At 40.1% G+C, this 21,291-nt stretch overlaps 1 protein-coding gene across 1 annotated transcript in view; it reads left to right on the forward strand.

Annotated features, from left to right (window-relative positions):
• LOC133049360 (ATP-binding cassette sub-family C member 4-like) overlaps nucleotides 1–21,291 on the forward strand; it is a 157,117-nt gene that overhangs the window by 65,300 nt on the left and 70,526 nt on the right. Inside the window, 6 exon segments of the mRNA XM_061133337.1 lie at nucleotides 967–1,164; nucleotides 2,765–2,905; nucleotides 3,659–3,696; nucleotides 4,389–4,483; nucleotides 11,259–11,405; nucleotides 15,172–15,251. Coding sequence (XP_060989320.1) covers nucleotides 967–1,164; nucleotides 2,765–2,905; nucleotides 3,659–3,696; nucleotides 4,389–4,483; nucleotides 11,259–11,405; nucleotides 15,172–15,251 — 699 coding nt within the window.

Here is a 21,291-nt window from a genome sequence, read left to right on the forward strand (position 1 = left end):
TGAGTGAAATTGCTGTCTTTGTACTACCAGTCATTTAATTGTGCATATTACAGATTTGATGTGGTGCGTGGTGATTTCATTAAAGAAATGTGTGAATTTTGCCTTCCAAGTGGAACAAGACACAATACATTCTGCATAATTTTCTAGTTCTGCAGTATCTGTTGGTACCCAAAGGCCTCCCTGCATTTCTTCCAGTGTACCCCCTCAGGGGATAGGGTGAGAGGGGTCCCAGCGAGGGTCCTAAGTCTTTTCTTGGATCTGAGTACATTGATTCTGGCTTAGGTTTTGGTTTGTGGGCACAGACTGCCAAGGTTTTAAAGCCACCCCAGCCCCACGGTTTTCTTGTTTAATTACTTTAAAAGGTGGAACATTGAATTTTCAGTTGGAAACTTGCTGAGTGTGTGGGGGCAGTTATAGAGACCATGGAGATGCCTCTCGTGGATTTTCTGTCCAGGGCTGGTTCCTATTATCCCAGCTGGGCACATGATAGTGTGACAGTGACAGTGGGCAGTGAAGATTTAATGAGTGACTCTTACCTATATGCAGATGTACTTGTGCCCACCTCTGGGTTAAGTTTAAATTTCTTTCCTGGAATTGTCACATGAGGCTTCTCTCAATTCCCATGTTGTCTAAAAAGACTGTGCTGGTTCTCCCACCAACCTCTGTGCTTCTTGCTTCCCTAAGTGCCCAGGGTAGTCCTGTCAATGGCCTCCATTTATAACACATGAGCACATGTTTCTTTCATATCCCCTAGCAACCAACACAGGGACAGGGTTTGGCAGAGAACCCAATGCTCAGTTCTGTCCTGAGCTGACTGAACTAGATTTCTCAACAAGAATTGTAGACCCAGGGATCATTTTTTTTCAAAAATCATAATTTAAGACCAGATAACTTTTTTGACTAGTGTTTAGCTTGGTTTAATATTATCAAATATAAATTAATTTCTCTCATTTTTTTAAATTTTAGGGCAAAATGGTGGAAAGAGGAACTTACTCTGAGTTCCTGAATTCCGGGATAGATATTTTTTCCCTTTTTGAGAAGGGGAATGAGCAGTCTGAACCACCTCCAGTTCCAGGAGCTCCCACTGTGATCTCTGAGTCTTTGGTTCAGTCTCTCCAGTCTCCCAGACCCTCATTGAAAGATGCGGCTCCAGAAGACCAAGAAGTGAGTTTCTCATCCTGCAGTGTGCCCAGGTCTGTCTGCTCTTGGTGGTCTCATGGACCTTCAGTCTGCTCATGACATCTTCATTTTTCCCAAAGTAGACCCTAAGTTCCCAAAGTCTTGTTCCATGGAATTAGTAGAGTTAGAAGAGCATGAGGGGAGCAAGCCTGCTTGGGGTTCCCCTTTGCGTGTAAGATGGAGAATCTTATGGAGACCAGGAGTGGGTGCACTGCTGTGAATTTCTGAGTGAATGTGGCTCACACTGATTGAGGACTCTTCAGTTTACCATAGTTACATCCTACACATGCTGGTGGCCCCTGGCTTCCCTTATGCATCCAGAGGCTTAATGTGAAGACCCCCTTAGACTGAGTCCTGCTGTTGCCATGTTAAATCAGCTACTTTTCCTATATGTTAGAATGTTCTGGCACTGCAGGTGACTGATGGTGTTATTTTGCCTCAGTGTCAGATGGTTTGTGATAGGTCAGAGGTAACGTGTGCAAAGGACCTGACACATGGTAGACACTTCAGTGTTAGTGGCCGTCCTCCTTTCTCACACTTCAAGATTGAGAACCACATCTTAACCTTGAATCCCAGTGGCCAGCGTAGAGCTGAGGACACACTAGGCTCCTGTGACTCTATAATGCATTCTGAGTCCTCCAGGCAGAAATGCACTCAGTTCAGTCCAGTTGCTCAGTTGTGTCCGACTCTTTGTGACCCCATGAATTGAAGCACGCCAGGCCTTCCTGTCTATCACCAACTCCCGGAGTCTACCCAAACCCATGTCCATCGAGTTGGTGATGCCATTCAGCCATCTCATCCTCTGTCATCCCCTTCTCCTCCTGCCCTCAATGCTTCCCAGCATTAGGGTCTTTTCCAATGAGTCAACTCTTCGCATGAGGTGGCCAAAGTATTGCACTAGATCTCCCTTAAAAACATACACAGATATTCCCTTGATAGCCATACCCTCAATATCCAAACCTAGGAGCCTGGAATGGCTCTGATAAGTATTTGGATTAGCTGTTCACTTTCTAAACTCAGGAATCACTCTCTGAAACTTAGGAACCATATAGATTCAGATCACATGCTTGCAATGTCCTATCCAAACTCATATTACTCCAACTCTTTCTGTGAACTCAGTTTACTGTATTTGGCTAGTATTTTGAGCCCCAAGTATGTTTTATGTTTCTATCACTGAGTGACAAAAGTCATCTAGAGGGATACATTAGCTCCACATAATTTTGCTTGTTATCTTAGATCACACTTCTGCATTTATACGTTAAATGATTTTGTTGTGTGTGTGTTGAGAGTCATGATGTATTTTAAGCAAAACTATCCAACATTGAATGAACTCATGCGAATGACATTTCCTTATTTCTAATAGATTCCTAGAAGTAGGATGGCTGGATCCAAGTATAAATACATATGTGATTTGGCCAGATATTCCCACATCTTTCTCTGTAGGAGATGGACCATCCTGCACTCCTACCAGTGTATGAGGTGTGTCTGTTTCCCACAGCTTTGCAGTGGAGGACATTGCTGAGCTCTTGAAATTTGGGATTCATATTTTAAAATTTCATCTGTCACTGCCATTTTTCCATTCTAGACTAAGAATATACAGGTTATACTACCTCTGGAGGACCATTTGGAAGGAAAAGTTGGTTTTAAGACATATATGAATTACTTCACAGCCAGTGCTGACTGGCCTGTCATCATCTTCCTTATTCTAGTCAACATCGCAGCTCAGGTATGTAAGGGCGTTTATTTTGGTTTGTACACTCAGCTTGATATTTATATACTATTTATACTGTATTTTATAATTATTTTTAAATATATATATATTAAGAGATTTATCTCAAAGACTTGGCTCATGCAGTTGTGGGCCTAGCTTGGTGAATGTGAAATCTGAAAGGCAGGCCTGCATAAAAACCTTAGACAGGAGCTGACCCTGATGTCTTGAGACAGAATTTCTTCCTCCTCCAGGAAGCCTCAGGTTTTGCTCTTCAAGTCTTCATCTGACTGGATGAGGCCACCACAGTGTTGAGGGTGGTCTCCTCTCCTGAAGTTCTGATGATAGATGTGAACAACATCCACAAAATATGTTCACAGCAACATCTAGATGAGTGTTTGGTTGAATCACTGGAGACTGACCCAGCCAAGCTGAAACCCAGAACTGACCATCACTGTACCTGTCAAGCTTTTGCTTTGAAAAAAATCCAAGCATTTGTACTATTATTACTGCCTTTTGCAGTCCACTTGGATTTCCATTGATGTACATTATATTTGGGAAGCAAAGTCTTCTAGGGAAAAAGGGATTTCTTTTAAAGATATTAACTTGTAAGATGCCCTCCCCTGACCTGTGGTCATCTGGGGTGTGGGACTTGGTGCAGACCTGAGCTGGAAGGACTGTCTCCTGGAGCCTTTCCATCCCCCATCCTAGTGAACAGGGTGTGAGGCTCAGTAATGTCACTGTGTGAGTGACTGTTGTTTCCTGCTCCAGGTCGCCTATGTCATGCAGGACTGGTGGCTTGCATTGTGGTGAGTGATTCCTGGTCTGACCCAAAGTACTATGAATCTACCCAAAGCCCCCTTTCCCACAGAGTCAGGGGGAGAGATAGGGCTTGTTCAGCCTCCTCTTCTGACCCTCATGTAGTTTCCCTTAAGAAAGATGAACGTTCCTGCGGGTGGTGTGTGATCCCCCTGTCGTCTCTCCCCATGTCCCTCGCTGTAGCAGCTTCTTCACAGACAATTGTTTTTCTTTTTTTGAACTTTTAATGTTGTATTTCAATATAGCCAATCAATAATGTTGTGATAGTTTCATATGAACAGTGAAGGGATACAGCCATACATATACATGTACCCATTCTTCCCCAAACTTCCTCCCATCCAGGCTGCCACATAACATTGGACAGAGTTCCATGTGTTATACAATGAGCCCTTGTTGGTTACCTGTTTTAAATATAGCAGTGTGTGCATGAGCATCCAAACATTCTATCTATCCTTCCCCTTGGCAACCATAAGTTCATTTTCTAAGTCTGTCTTCACAGATAATTCTGAAAACTGAAAGTCGTGATTCAGATTTTCAAAAGGGAGACACACAGAGGGCTTGTGAGCTGGGAAACACTTTCCAGCATAAAATACATTTCTTGAATTGAAGTAATTTTTTGGTGATATTTGTGTAAATTTTATGTATATCTATAGTGTAATATTTTTAATTTCCTGTTCCATAGGGCGAATGTACAAAATGACCTGTTTTTTGGAACATATGTAAAAGAACATGAAGATACAGTGTTCATTCTGAACTGGTACTTAGGAGTTTATTCAGGTAAAGTTGAGTTATATGCTCCATTGTACCAGGGTTTAAGGTGTTTACAGTGAGTCTGTGTGAGCAAGAAGGGCTTCCAGAGTAATTCAGTAATGTCTTAACAGACTAAGTGTCTGAATCACATTTACTCTATGAATTAATTAAAATAGTTATTTTAAAGATCTACTAGAAAAAAAGAGGTTGAATGGAGACTCTTAATTTGGTCCATACTGGATTTTGGTAGTAAAACCAGGATTGCACATTGAGAAAATCAGCCACTGGAAATATGTAGCTATTGTGTGTTCTAAGATGTGCTTTAACTAAATCTTATATCTCTGTATGGATGGGTAAGGGGATTAGAAATGGATCCCCACCCACCCTGTGGTTCAGGTTGTTCTGATTCTGTCTGAATAAACCTTGGCTTTTATTGATGTTGGATGAAATCCTCTGGCAGCATGGGCCCCAGATAAAAGCATTATTCCCTCCCAGGTTTGCAGAGCTTCCATTTCCACACTGTTCATCTCCTGGGCTTCTCTCATAACTTGAGAAGCTAAGCAGGTGAAAGTCCATTGTCTGGAATTAGGATTCCTTCTCTTTCTTACCCTGAGATCACAGTGTTATATCTTCCCCAACTGTGTGATTAATTCAAAATTTGGCTTGCCAGACTAATATTATCATGACTATCTCTATTCACAAGAGTATTTAGAATATATATAGCATAGCATTACATACTATTTAAATGATGTCTTTAACAAAAACTTTTAATGTCTTCTTTATCCATTCATCTGTTGATGGATATTTGGGTGGATTCCATGGCCTAGCTTTTATAAATAGTGTTGCTGTGAACACTGGGGTGCATGTGTCTTTTTGAATTATGGTTTTCTCAGGATATGTGCCCAGTAGTGGGATTGCTAGGTCATATGGTGGTTCTATTTTCTATTTTTTAAGGAACCTCCATACTGGAGTGGGTTGGAGTGGGTATGGAGTGGGTCTCCATAGTGACTGTAGCAATTTACATTCCTACTAACAGTGCAAGAAGGTTCCCTTTTTCCACACCACCTCTAGCATTTATTATTTGTATACTTTTTGATGATGGACATTCTGACTGGTGTGAGGTAATACCTTATTGGACTTTTGATCTGCATTTCTCTAATAACAATATTGAGCATCTTTTCATGTGCTTCTTGGCCATCTGCATGTCTTCTTTGGAGAAAGATCTGTATAGATCTTCTGCCGTTTTTTGATTGGGTTGTTTGGTTTTTTTTTTTTTTTTTTTATATTAAGCTGCAAGAGCTGTTTGTATATTGTGGAGATTAATCCCCGGTCAGTTACTTATTTTGTAATTATTTTCTCCCATTCTCAGGACTGTCTTTTCATCTCATTTATGGTACATATATACACTGGGTCAGGGGAGGCGGGGGGCTTCCCAGGTAGCTCAAATGGTAAAAAATCTGCATGCAATATGGGAGACCTAGGTTTGATCCCTGGGTCAGGAAGAACCCCTGGATAAGAGCATGGCAACCCACTCCAGTATTCATACTTGGAGAATTCCATGGACAGAGAAGCCTGGCAGGCTACAGTCCATTGAGTTGAAAAGAGTTGGACATGACTGAGCGAGTAACGCACACGTACACTGGAATATTACTCATCCATAGAAAGGAATGAAATTGAGTCATTTGTTGAGACGTGGATGGACCTAGAGTCTGTCATACAAAGTAAAGTCAGAAAGAGAAAAACAGAAGAAAATACTTGAATTAATACATATATGTGGAATCTAGTGTCTTCGTGGATCACTGCCTTATCGTGGCAAAGGGGCTTGCATAACTCAATGAAGCTATGAGCTATGCCATGTAGGGCCACCTAAGACAGATGGGTCATAGTGCAGAGTTATGATAAAATGTGATCCACTGAGGAGGGAATGGCAAACCACTCCAGTGTACTAGCCATGAGAAACCCATGAACTGCATAAAAAGGCAAAAAGGTATGACACTAAAAGATTAGCCGCCAGGTCAGAAGGTGTCCAGTACGCTACTGGGGAAGAGTGGAAGACAACTACTAATACCTCCAGACAGAATGAAGTGGCTGGATCAAAGTGGAAACGATGCTCAGTTGTGGATGTGTCTGGTGGGGGAAGTAAAATCTGATACTATAAATAATAGTATTGCATAGGGACCTGGAATGTTAGGTCCATGAATCCAGGTAAATTGATTGTGGTCAAGCAGGAGATGGTAAGAGTAAACATCGACATCTTAGGAGTCAGTGAACTAAAATGGATGGGAATGGGTGAATTTAATTCAGATGATCATTATATCTACTACTGTGGGCAAGAATCATTTCAAAGAAATAGAATAGTCCTCATAATCAACAAGAGTCCAAAATGCAGTTCTTGGGTGCAACCTTAAAAACAGTAGTACGATCTTGATTCATTTCCAAGGCAAACCATTCAACATCTCAGTAATCCAAGTCTATGTCCCAATCACTGATGCCAAGGAAGATGAAGTTGACCAGTTCTATGAAGACCTAGAAGACCTCCTAGAACTAAATGCAGAGATCCAGAGAATAGCCAGGAGAGACCAGAAGGCCTTCTTCAATGGACAATACAAAGAAATAGAGGAAAGCAACAGAAAGGGTAAGGCTAGAGATCTCTTCAAGAAAATTGGAAATATCAAAGGAACATTTAATCCAAAGATGGGCACAATAAAGGACAGAAATGGTAAAGACCTAATTGAAGCAGAAAAGATCAAGAAGAGATGGAAATAATACACAGAAGAACTGTACAATAAAGATATTAATGACCTGGACAGTGATGTAGCCTCTCACTCAGAACCAGACATTCTGGAGTGTGGAGTCAAGTGAGCCTTAGGAAGCACTGCTGCCTATAAAGCTAGTGAAGGTGATAGAATTCCAGCAGAGTTATTTAAAATCCTAAAAGATGATGCTATTAAAGTGCTGCACTCAATATGTCAGCAAATTTGGAATATGCTATATATATTCCGGCCACAGGACCAGAAATGGTCAATCCTCATCCCAGTTCCCAAGAAGGGCAGTACTAAAGAATGTTCAATACACCAGACAATTGCACTCATCTCCCATGCTACTAATGTTATGCTCAAAATCATTCAAGCTAATTTTTAGCATTATGTGAACTGAGAACTTCTAGATGTTCAACCTGCATTTAGAAAAGGCAGAGGAACCAGAGATCAAATTGTCAACATTTTCTGGATCATAGAGAAAGCAAGAGAATTCCAGAACAACATCTACCTCTGTTTCATAGGCCAAGCTAAAGTGTTTGACTGTGTGGATCATAACAAACTGTGAAAAACTCTTAAAGAGATTGGAATACCAGACCATCTTACCTGTCTCCTGAGAAACCTGTATGTGGGTCAAGAAGCAACAGTTAGAACCCTGTATGGAACAACTGATTGATTTAGGTTGGAGAAAGAAGTATGACAAGGCTGTTTGTTGGCACCCCGTTTATTTAACTGATACACAGAGCACATCATGTGAAATGCTGGGCTGGATGGCTTACAAGCTGGAATCAAGATTGCTGGAGAATTTCAACCTCAGATATGTGGGTGATACCACTCTAATGGCAGAAAGCAAAAAGGAACTAAAGAGCCTCTTGATGAGGGTGAAGAAGGAGAGTGAAAAAGCCAACTTAAAGCTGAATGTTAAAAAGACTAATATCATGGCATCCCATCCCATCACTTCATGGCAAACAGAAGGGAAAATGTGGGAGCAGTGACAGATTTCCTTTTCTTGGGCTCTAAAGTCAATGTGGATGGTGAATGCAGTCATGAATTTAGAAGACAGTTGCTTCTTGGCAGGAAAGCTATGACAAACCTAGTTAGTGTATTAAAAAGTAGAGATATCACTTTGCTGACAAAGTCCATATACTCAAAGCTATCTTTTCAGTAGTCATGTACAGATGTGAGAGCTGGACAATAAAGGCTGAGCACTGAAGAACTGATGCTTTAGAACTGTGGTGTTGGAGAAGACTCTTGAGAGTCTCTTGGACAGTAAGGAGATAAAACCAGTCAGTCTTAAAGGAAATCAACCCTGAATACTCATTGAAAGGACAGGCTGAAACTCAAGTTATAGTACTTTGGCCTCCTGATGTAAACAGCTGACTCACTGGAAAAGACCCTGATGCTGGGAAAGGCTGAAGGCAGGAGAAGAGGGTGACAGAGGATGAGCTGGTTGGATGGCATCACTGATTCATGAACTTCGGCAAACTCTGGGAGATGGTGAGGGACAGGGAAGCCTGGCATGCTGCAGTCCATGGGATTGTGAAGAGTTGGATATGACTTGGGGACTAAGCAACAACATGGAATCTAGGAAAATTGGTACATATGAACCTATTTGCAGGGGATGAATAGAGTTGTAGAGAGTAGATGTTTGGACACAGAGTGGGAGTGGGGAGGTGAGGGAGATGAATTGGGAGGTTAGAATTGACATACACACACTACCATGTGTAAAACAGACAGCTAGTGGGAAGCTTCTATATAGCACAGGGTGCTCAGCTCAGTGCTCTGCGATGACCTAGAGAGGAGGGATAGGGGGAAGGGAGGTCCAAGAGGGAAGGGAGATATGTATACATATAACTGATTTGCTTTGCTGAACAGCAGAAACTAACACAACATTGAAAAGCAACTATGCCCCAATAAAATAAAATAAAAAAAAAAACTAAAAATTGAAATATCCTCACAGGAAATGCTTGTACAAACTTTCTATAAAGAGTAAGTTATGTAAAAATCCACTCATTGAAATATGGTATTTATTTTATTGATCGCTTGATAAGAAACTTGAGTCTACCAGCTGTTCACCTTCTGAATTGGTGGACAATGAGGGCTTAAAGAAGAATAAAGGGATTCTGTTACACATTCATATAGGATGGTACAGTTCAGTTCAGTCGCTCAGTCATGTCCGACTCTTTGCAACTCCATGAATTGAAGCACACCAGGCCTCCCTGTCCATCACCAGCTCCCAGAGTTCACCCAAACTCAAGTGCATCGAGTCGGTGATGCCATCCAACCATCTCATCCTCTGTCGTCCCCTTCTCCCCCTGCCCCCAATCTCTCCCAGCATCAGGGTCTTTCCCAATGAGTCAGCTCTTCGCATGAGGTGGCCAAAATATTGGAGTTTCAGCCTCAGCATCAGTCCTTCCAATGAACACCCAGGACTGATCTCCTTTAGGATGGACTGGTTGGATCTCCTTGCAGTCCAAGGGACTCTCAAGAGTCTTCTCTAGCACTACAGTTCAAAAGCATCAGTTCTTCGGTGCTCAGCTTTCTTCACATTCCAACTCTCGCATTCATACGTGACCACTGGAAAAACCATAGCCTTGACAAGACGGACCAATATTGGCAAAGTAATGTCTCTGCTTTTTAATATGCTATCTAGGTTGGTCATAACTTTCCTTCCAAGGAGTAAGCATCTTTTAATTTCATGGCTGCAATCACCATCTGCAGTGATTTTGGAGTGGGCTAAGGCAAAAACCTGTTGATGGAATTCAGGAATTTAAGCAGCTTTCAGAATTTAAATAACACTGATGTAGCAGCTGAATGGAAAAAAATACTTGATGGAATATATATTGCCAAAATTATCCCCGTCCTATATAGCATTGTGAATTGAAGAGGTGTTTGGAGGGCTACTTTAATTTTTATATGCATAGTAGTGATCATTTATGTCATTGATAAAACATAAATTTAAATGATTGTCTTTATTTACAAATGCTTTGGGGTTCTGTAAAATAGTGAGAGATTAGTTTAGATTATCTTATTTAGATTATTTCATGTCAAAATATAATTTGTAGTTTCTTGCAGTTCAGTTATTTAAGAGATTGTCCATTTGCAACTTAACATGGTCTTTTCGTACTCTTTATAGCTACTTGAGCATAGAAGTGGCTAGTTAATTTTTATTATTTTAAATTTTTATTGATTTTTATTATAGTTGCTTTCCAATGTTGTGTTAGTTTCTGTTGTACAGCCAAGTGGACCATTGAACATATATCCTATCTTTGGATTTCCTTTCCATTTAGGCCACCACAGAGTATTAAGTAAAGTAGGTTCTTAAAAAGCTACTTTACATGGAAGTAAATTTCCTTGTAAATTACAAGGAAATGGTAGATCATATCTCCTTTTCCCTGTTAATTCACGTGCTGGTAGCAAAACATTGGAGAAGGTAATGGCAGTCCACTCCAGTATTCTTGCCTGGAGAATTCCATGGTTAGAGGAGCCTGGGGGCTATAGTTCGTGGGGTTGCAAAGAGTATGACTTGACTGAGCAACTAACACTTTCACTTTCACCAAAGCATACCTTACTTTTAGATTATAGGAAATGTTGTAAATAATAAGATTTGAAATGTGGAGAAAGAAAGATCAGCTACTTGTGTACTTATCTGTCTTATAAGTTTTATTAGAACTTGTAATTGAATTAGGCAAGCCTAGAATGAAACTGTAGTTTACACTTAGTTTTTTTCCCGTGTTATTTCTATTTAGTGAGAGGAAAACAGTGATGTTTACACTTTTCTTTATAAATGTATTTTTTGAAAGCATTAAACTCTTCGAGAATCTCTCTCTCTCTCTCTCTCTCTCTCTGTATATATATATATATATGTATATATACACACACACACATATATATTCTTTTTATTCTGTATTCTATATATGTAAACCTCTATACAAATTTGATTTATAGAATAAAATACCCAGTATCTTTTTTAACTGCCTGCCATGCTTTAGCATGGTTGAGAATAAGAGAGAGATTTTGTGCTGAGTCATATTTCTCTATTTCAGGGTTAACTGTGTCTACTGTCCTTTTTGGCATCACATGGTCTCTGTTGATATTCTACATCCTTGTTAATTCTTCACAAACTTTGCACAACAAAATGTTGGAGACCATTTTAAGATCTCCGATATTGTTCTTCAATAGAAATCCAATAGGTAAGTCAGACACCAAATTTTTTAGTGAATATGTCTTGTTAACACATTAAGTGCCTGGTTGCATTTTCATATTTGAAAATGGAAGATATGCTTGGAAGAAAATCACTGTGTATGTTTATTCATTTTCTACAAAAAGCTTCACTGATAATTTTTCCTTCCAGAGAAAATCCGAATATAGGAGCATATAAGCTTTTATTCCAATTTATGCATGTGTGTAAAAATACATGAATGTTTATTTTGCAGGATGATTTAGGAGTCCATTTGTTATGTGGCATATGAAACACCTAACAGATGATGCAAATTTGTTGAAATGTTTTTGACTAGTTGTTGAAACGTTGGCTGTGTTACATGGTGTTAAGCTAATTAGGAAGGACCATCTTCCAGGAACATCTCTACAGAAGACAGGCTGTGTGTTTCTTTCTTTCATTGTCCATCCATTTCTGGGACCACAGAGCTCTGACATGTGCCCATATTTTGAGTTTTACCTAAATGATAATGTAAGGTTAATTAAAATACAAAGTCAGTGAAATGTAAGCATCCTCTTCAATAAAACCAACCCTATAGTTTTACAGTGGACTTTTGGTTACATTTAAGAGGTCTTGTGGTTTATAGCAGGTGGATCTTCAGTGTTGAGTGTCCCTGAAGGTTTCCCAGTGATTGCTTCCTCCTCCCTGAGGCCTTCGACCTATCTTGCTTCTGACGGTAGCCTCCTGACCTGGGTTCCTATGAAGAGTTAGTTCATCAGCTCATATGCCCACTCTGTTCAGTTGGTTAGACTTTTGCTGAGGCCCAGGGTGGCTTTGATTTGCAGGTGATGATTGACAGGACCTGTTGAGGCAGGGATGTGACTGGAGAGAGGACAGCAGTACCTTTGTCCTGGCCACCAACTAGCTGTGTGATCAAGGCCAAAGTAGGTAGATACTACTGGAGGCAAATCTTCAGGCAGGATGTTGTCATGGTTATAAGTATGGACTCTGGAGCCAACTTCCTGGGTTCAGTCCTGGTGCTAGTTACTAATAATAATAGCCAGTTATAGTTATGTTAATATTTATATGCTAGTTATTTAATTTCTCTGTGTTTCAGTTTTTTTTACCTATAAAATGAGGATTCTATTCACACACTTAACAATATCTTGACGTTGTGGGCATTAAGTGGTTAATACATTCACAGCACTTAGCACAGGGTCAGTGCCTAATGAACCTTAGTGAGGATGATAGCATGGTATCTAGGTACTTCTCTCCTGTGAAGTGGGAATAACCACTGCCCTTCCTGTTTCACAAGACTGTTGTGAGGATTAAATGAGACTGTTTAGTGCAGCATATTCTGCATATTTATTCAACACATGTTCTTTAGTTCAGACACTGTGATGAGCACAGGATGGTAAACTGCAGAGGCCCACACAGATCCCATCTTATTACGAAGCTGGAGTGAGGAAGTGATTGGAAGAGTCTTTGCTATTATAGCTGTGAAGTCTCTCTACTTTGCCTGTTAACATGAAAACTAGTCATAAATTTGGGAGCATCAAGTGGGACTGAATTTCTGTTATCACAGCCTCTGAGTGGCTGTGACCACTGTTAACCAGGCTCTTGATGACCTGTAGACTTCTCCAGATGCTGATTTGTTATTCAAGGATTTGGAACCAAGTTTAAATCTTTAAGGTCACTAATTCTAGAGCAGCAGGCATACGCAGTGTATATCTTGTCTCCCTTTCCTGTGTCTATTATCAGAACTTCATCCCTTCAAGAAAATAGAAGTCCAAATAAGTACTGCAAAAATAGGCCTAAAGGTTTAGGGGCATTGGCTCTTTACTCTTTTAGCGGTATATTAAATTGAATTCTTCTCTGTGTTTATTTTCAAAAGAAGAATTTTTAATAGATGATTGATGGTGGTCTTTGTTTCTGGTATGTGATGGCATGAAGAGAAAAACCGCATGGAGTGGTGTTATTTGTTACCAAGTTCAAGCTCTCTCTGCTTGACTCACAATGCCAGTAAGTCTTACAGACGATGTGTTAAGGCAAAGAATAATGACTTTATTTGGAAACCTGGCAGACTGAGAAGACGACAGACTAATATCTCAAAATAACCATCTTATTGGGGTCTGATTGCCTGGTTGGTTCTTTTACAGAACATAGGGGAGAGGAGGCGAGGAAGTGAAGTCAAAAGGCCATTTATCTTGCATAATAAGAGGATATTTTTTCTGCAGCCATTCACAGGTGGTGAGGGTCGGATTGTCTCCCTGTGAGCTGATAAAAGCCACTTTAGTTTAACATTCAGGCAGGAGGGCAGGGTTCCCTGACAAAAGCAATGCATAGCAGTGGTCAAAGAAACAGATCCAGCATGGAGTCAGTATTGGCCCATCCCTGTTACAGTTCCCTTGATGTGCACCTTCCCTGTCTAGGGCCAGTGTCCTGTTCTTTCTCATCCTGAGTCTCCTCAGGGTGCACCACCCTTGCAGGGGTGGCTGCAGAGTCCTGATGACTGCAGCATCCTTTGTTTAATGATGTAACAGGTGACTTTTAGTTCACACCAGATACTTACCAGAAATTCTCATATTCTATCCTGCAGCCTTAAGGATATACTATTATTGCGGATTCTGAGAAGGGAAGTAAAATCAATGATAAGTGATTGTTGGTCATTTAGTAGTTTTCCTGCCTACATCCCTCTGGTCTTCTTAGATGCTTATTCATAAGCCTGTGCTTGTCACACCTGGTATACTTCTGAAAATAACAGCTTATTACCCCAGTAGTAAACTTACAGCTTGAAAATGGCCACAAGCCATAATTTCCCAATATGAGCTGCTGTGAGCCATCTGGAGGGAAAAAAAATTGCAGAGAGGTTACAATTATGTTTATTTAAAAATTATCACTTAGCAAAATTAATCGTGATAATTAAAGCAAAATTGGTGTAACAATTAGGATTAATAGGTATTTTGCAACTGTTTATTTATCAATTTAGCACTTGGAGTAAGTCTTAGATGGGATGGATCTAAAGGGAGAGAACAATCTCAAATCCACTTACCCTTCCTGTTACTGCCACAAGATTCCCCCATTGTTTTAGAAATCAGGACTCAATTTCAATTCCCCACCCACTGCCATTTGGTGGTATTTTTATTTCTCTTTAGGTATCATCCTATTTTGTCTTTCTTTTTACCTCTGACATTGGCTTATTTCATATGAATTTGAAATATATTAAATTTGTTCTTGTGTCACCACTAAGTCATGTCTGACTCTTTTGTAGTCCCATGGACTGTAGCCTGCCAGGCTCTTCTGTCCATGGGATTTCCCAGGAAAGAATACTTGAGTGGGTTGCCATTTCCAGCTGCAGGGGATCTGCCTGACCCAGGAATTGAACCCCTGTCTCTTATGTCTACTGCATTGGCAGGTGGATTCTTTAGCATGAGCCCCTAGGGAAGCCCAATATATTAAATATTTAATACATGTACTTTTTAAAAAAGATTTATTTATTTATTTTTAGTTGCCTGGGTCTTTGTTGCTGCACATTGTGGTGGCTTTTTCTGTTGCAGAGCTCAGGCTCTAGGCACATGGACTTCACTAGTTGTGGTGCACAGGCTTAATTACTCTGTGGCATGTGGAATGTTCCTGCATCAGGGATCAAACCCATGTCCCCTGCACTGGGGACACTGTATCACCAGGAAAGTCCCTAAATACATATACTTCAGAAATATTGTTTTGATTTGTTCATGAATTATTTCTCTTAAAGCTCCCTTCTGAGGAAATTAGTAATTTTTTGTATCCTATTCTTGCAGGAAGAATTTTAAATCGTTTCTTCAAAGACATTGGGCATATGGATGAGTTGCTGCCCCTGATATTTCAAGATTTCATCCAGGTAGTGTACCAGTCCTGCCAGAGTTCTCACAGGGAAGAGCAGAGTGCCCATTTCTCAAGGATTTTTCACAGGGACTGGAGGTGGGCCTTTCAGCCTGATGATGTGTCCTGTTATCTTCCATAATAGGCTGTGTTTCTGAGAGAAAGGTGTGTGGTGATTGGGAGGCTGAGTTAACATGAATAACAGCTGGGGCAGGAGTAGCTACAGAGTCATATCAAGGTTGGTCTGAAGCAGGAACATGCTGGGGAAATGGTTCTCCCTTAGCCTTCCAGTTGTCTGGTGTGGATTCCCTTTACTGTGAGCACATTTCATAACAGAGAGACAATCACCTCTCATGGAAAGATAACCTAGATTAACTAACTTATGCATTGTATTGGGCTTCCCAAGTGGCTCAGTGGTAAAGAATTTACTTGCTAATGCAGGAGATGCAAGAGACGTGGGTTCCATTCCTGGGTTGGGAAGATGCCCTGGAGAATGGAATGGCAACCCACTTCAGTATTCTTGCCTAGAAAATTCCACAGACAAAAGAGCCTGGTGAGCTATAGTCCATGGGACTGCAAAGAGTCGGGCACAGCTGAGCACAAGGATGATGCATTGTATTTTCACAGAGGACAATTATTTGCTACACCATTTTATTTGGATAAAGCCAGGTGTGGTTACTTACAAAGAAAAGATTGGTTAAAACTAAGGTGAAAATAATATTTTAACAAGGACAATGTTGTTTAGTTGCTAAATTTTGTCTGACTCTTTTGTAACACCATGGACTGCAGCCCATCAGGCTTCTCCGTCCATGGGATTTCTTAGGGACAGATACTGGAGTGGGTTGCCATTTCCATGTCCAAGAAATATTGCTGACCCAGAGGTCAGACTTGTGTCTCCTACGTCTCCTGCAGTGTAGCCAGATTCTTAACACTGAGCCACCTGGGAAGTCCAACAAGTTTAACAGAGAGCATCTTTGAAGATATGAAGGCTTTTAAGACAGTAATTTGATTATGGGATCAAAGTATGAGATTTTGGGATCTCAGAAAATGTCGTTTGTTTTTCTAGACAGTTTTTCTTTTCACAAGCTGATTGCTCTGTCTTAAGGTGCCTTATTGCCAAATTCAGACTTAGATTGAAGAAAGTAAGGAAAACCACTAGACCATTCAGGTATGACCTTAATCAAATCCCTAATGATTATACAGTGGAAGTGAGAAATAGGTTTAAGGGACTAGATCTGATGGACAGAGTGCCTGATGAACTATGGATGGAGGTTCATGACTTTGTACAGGAGATAGGGGTCAAGACCATCCCCAAGAAAAAGAAATGCAAAAAAGCAAAATGACTGCCTGAGGAGGCCTTACAAATAGCTGTGAAAAGAAGAGAAGTGGAAAGCAAAGGAGAAAAGGAAAGACATACCCATTTGAATGCAGAGTTTCAAAGAATAGCAAGGGGAGATAAGAAAGTCTTCCTCAGTGATCAGTGCAAAGAAATAGAGGAAAACAATAGAATGGGAAAGACTAGAGAGCTCTTCAAGAAAATTAGAGATACCAAGGGAACATTTCATGCAAAGATGGGCTCAATAAAGGACAGATGGTATGGACCTAGCAGAAGCAGAAGATATTAAGAAGAGGTGGCAAGAATACACAGAAGAACTGCACAAAAAAGATTTTCACGACCCAGATAATCATGATGATGTGATCACTCACCTAGAGCCAGACATCCTGGAATGTGAAGTCAAGTGGACCTTAGAAAGCATCACGACCAATAAAGCTAGTGGAGGTGATGGAATTCCAGTTGAGATATTTCAGATCCTAAAAGATAATGCTGTGAAAGTGCTGCACTCAATATGCCAGCAAATTTAGAAAACTCAGGAGTGGCCACAGGACTGGAAAAGGTCAGTTTTCACTCCAATCCCAAAGAAAGGCAATCCCAAAGAATGCTCAAACTACTGCACAATTGCACTCATCTCACACCCTAGCAAAGTAATGCTCAAAATTTTCCAAGCCAGTCTTCAGCAATACTTGAACCGTGAACTTCCAGATGTTCAAGCTGGTTTTATAAAAGGCAGAGGAACCAGAGATCAAATTTCCAACATCTGCTGGATCATCAAAAAAGCAAGAGAGTTCCAGAAAAACATCTATTTCTGCTTTATTGACTATGCCAAGTCTTTGACTGTGTGGATCACAATAAACTGTGGAAAATTCTGAAGGAGATGGGAATACCAGACTACCTGACCTGCCTCTTGAGAAACCTGTATGCAGGTCAGAAAGCAACAGTTAGAACTGGACATGGAAAAACAGACTGGTTCCAAATATAAAAGGGAGTACGTCAAGGCTGTATATTGTCACCCTGCTTATTTAACTTCTATGCAGAGTACACCATGAGAAACACTGGGCTGGAGGAAGCACAAGCTGGAATCAAGATTGCCAGGAGAAATATCAATAATTTCAGATATGCAGATGACACCACCCTTATGGCAAAAAGCAAAGAACTAAAGAGCCTCTTGATGAAAGTGAAAGAGGAAACTGAAAAAGTTGGCTTAAAGCTCACCATTCAGAAAACTAAGATCATGGCATCCAGTCCCATCACTTCATGGCAAATAGATGGGGAAACAGTAGAAACAGTGGCAGACTTTATTTTGGGAGGCTCCAAAGTCACTGCAGATGGTGATTGCAGCCATGAAATTAAAAGACGCTTACTCCTTGGAAGGAAAGTTATGACCAACCTAGATAGCATATTAAAAAGCAGAGACATTACTTTGTCAACAAAGGTCCATCTAGTCAAGGCTATGGTTTTTTCAGTGGTCATGTGCAGATGTGAGAGTTGGACTATGAAGAAAGCTGAGTGCTGAAGAATTGATGCTTTTGAACTATGGTGTTGGAGAAGACTCTTGAGAGTCCCTTGGACTGCAAGGAGATCCAACCAGTCCAGCCTAAAGGAAATCAGTCCTGAATATTCATTGGTAGGACTGATGTTGAAGCTGAAACTCCAATACTTTGGCCACCTGATGCAAAGAGCTGACTCCTGGTCCTGGAGGTGGGCATAGCTTCTAGGAGGTGACCTTTGTTCCCAGATGAGAGGGAAAGGCCACTGTGGATGGTGGGGCAGAAGTTGTTGGTGGAAGCTAAGTTCCTGTGTGGGACCCAGTCTTTTTCTCTATCACCAGCTGAGGGGGGGCGGGGAGGAAAGGGGCTGGAAGGTCCTTGTTCAGCTGTGTAAGTGTACCTGTGTTCAAACTAATTTTTCATAATTTTGCTTATCCTTGTATTTGATAAACCTTAGAAAATTCTTGATCATTTTTATTTTTATTACTTCTAAAGTGTTTATTCCATATACTTTCCGTCATCTAATTTCTTCTCACTCCCTTAAATGAAATTTCAGACAATTTATTTAATATTTTGTGATAGTGATGCCAAGTGTGCCTAAGGAAAACCCTGGATTCTGAATAGTGGTCCGCACTGCAGGACAGCCCACCCCCTCAGGTGATGTCACTCAGAGACCACATCCCAACAGAGAGAGGATCATGAGTTTGTGCACCATCCTGTACACTGACTCTCACAGCTACCAGCCTGTTCAGTCACATTATATAAGTGGTCACTCACATTATATAAGTGATTGGGCAAATTTTAGCTGTTCAGCTTTTCAAAGGATGAAGGAAAGCAGCATAAAAAAGTCAATTTATAAAAAAAAAAAAGTCAATTTATGTGGTGTGATTACACCTGATAATCATTCATGATGCCAACAACTTTAAAGCGTGTCAGCGCAGAGCCCCTCAGTCTCCCTTTCCAAGCCCCCGTCCCAGCTCTCCCTCTTACCATCTCCACCCCACAAAGCCACACTCTCCTTTCTGTAAAATGGAGAAAATAACACCCACTTCCTAAGTTTGTTGAAAAGATAAAAGGAAATTCATTTTAATATTATTTTTTGCATAACATCTAAATGCATTTTGAGCACTAAGTATTTTTAAAATGCCCCATGTGTGTTTTAGGTAAGAGAAGTAGTTTGATGACTGTGGTATTTGTTGTTGTTCAGTTGCTAAGCATGTTCTACTCTTTGTGACCCCATGAACTGCAGCACACCGGGCCTTCCTGTCCCTCACTATCTCTTGGAGTTTGCCCAAGTTCATGTCCATTGAATCAGTGATGCCATCCAGCCATCTCATTCTCTGCCACCCTCTTCTCCTTTTGCCTTTGGCAAAGTAGCATTATGTTGCATTGAAGTTATTGTCAAAGACAGTCTCAAGGCCCATAAATATCATCTCATGAATTTGTACCACAGAGATTTTAGATTTGTAATCCTTGAAGATTTTGATGGACACTTTCTTATGTAGACTCACAGAATAAAAATCAGTTGTTTCAAGATAGACCTCTGAGCATTAAAAACTTCAGAGTAATGTAATTTTCATACAATTTGCCAAAGTCCCAAATAACACTGAGCAAGAAGTCTCAATTATCTACAATTCCTGTCATTGAAATCATCACCTTCAAGGAGTTTTCCTACTGCTAAAACAAGTGAAAATGAAGGTGAGATGAGGAAGTTAGGTTTAGGCATTTTAAGTTTCCAAAAAACAAATGTTTGGGACTGCTCTGAGCGTGTGAACTTACATACAGCTTCTCTCAGCAAAATACAGTAATTTATTGAGGAAAACTAAGTTGCAAAACGCTTATCCCCACACATCCCACATTCAGGAGGAAGAAAAAAATCAGCAGGTTGGAAGAGCTGAACTGACTCTTCACGTCCTTCCATGGACACAAAGGGCTAATCCTGAGGGCCCTTGAGTCACCAATGTCGGCTGTGGTGGGAACACCAGGGACCGTGTCATTCCCTCCTCAGCACACACAGAATGCACTGAATGCAGTTTTATGAAGTGAAAATGCCCAAGAAAAAGAAAATGTGAAGGAGGTGTCCTCAGTCATTCTTTCCAGAGAGGGGAGCACAGAAGAACAGGTTACTGCATCTGGATATTGAGAACGAAACCTGAGACTCAGTGTAATAGGTTATTATTATGGGTCACTTGCTTTTATAAAAGCAAAGAGTAGAACTGCCTTTACTTGTCTCAGCACCTCTGACCCTTGCATTTCGTTGTGCAGAGATGTCAGGGAAAGTGTGTAGAGAGTATTCCAGCCTCTCCCACTGAATAATGAGTTAGTCATTTTGACATTTCTTTGGTGTGTTGATCCCTTCCCCAACCCCTTCCTCAAATCCTCCTTGGGGATGTTTATTTTTAATATAGATTTAATATTAGTCCTTTGTGGATATTTTCTTCCAGTCAGTGGCTTCCCATTTATATCCTTAGTGGAGATAAAGGTTTAATTTTGATGAAATCTAATGTTTACCTTTTTTTTCTTTCATAGTTGATGTTTTGTATCCTAAGAAATCTTTACATATCCTTAGGAATGTGAAGATACTTTTCTATGTTCTACTTCTTTAGATATTGATGTATCTTGCACTAATTTTTATATATGAAAGAGTAATTAGTGGTTGAGTTTTATTTTTTCCAATTATTCTGTACACGTTTGTTAAAGACTTTTATGCATTGGATTAAGGAAATCTGCATCCATATAATTTATTTTGTTCCTCAGTAGTTGCAGTTTATGCCAATATTTTGATCCTTATACCAATACTGCTTTCTTAGTTACTGTACATTTTAATAAGAGATGAAACCCATCGTTTAAATTGTCTAACTTTGTGCTTCTTTGTCAAGGTTGCTTTGATCATTCTGGATTCTTTACTTTTATGTGTAAATTTTAGAAGCCTTTCAATTTGTTTTTAAATAAAAGCCAAAAATTTTATTAATATTTCCTTTTAGCTGTAGAATATTTGAGAAGTCAGAGTTTTAACAGTGTTGAATCTGCAATTATTAATATGTGTATCTCTCTGCTTATTTAGGTCTTCTTTAATTTTAGAAATATTTTGTAATTTTTAGTATAGACATCTTACACTTCTCTGGTTAAATTTATTCATGCACATTTGCTTTTTCATAGTATTATTGGATTGTTTTCTTAAAATTATTTATTCATTTATTTTGGATACACTGGGCCTTCTTTGCTATGAGTGG

This window comes from Dama dama, chromosome 30, assembly GCF_033118175.1.
Source record: "Dama dama isolate Ldn47 chromosome 30, ASM3311817v1, whole genome shotgun sequence".
NCBI lineage: Eukaryota > Metazoa > Chordata > Mammalia > Artiodactyla > Cervidae > Dama > Dama dama.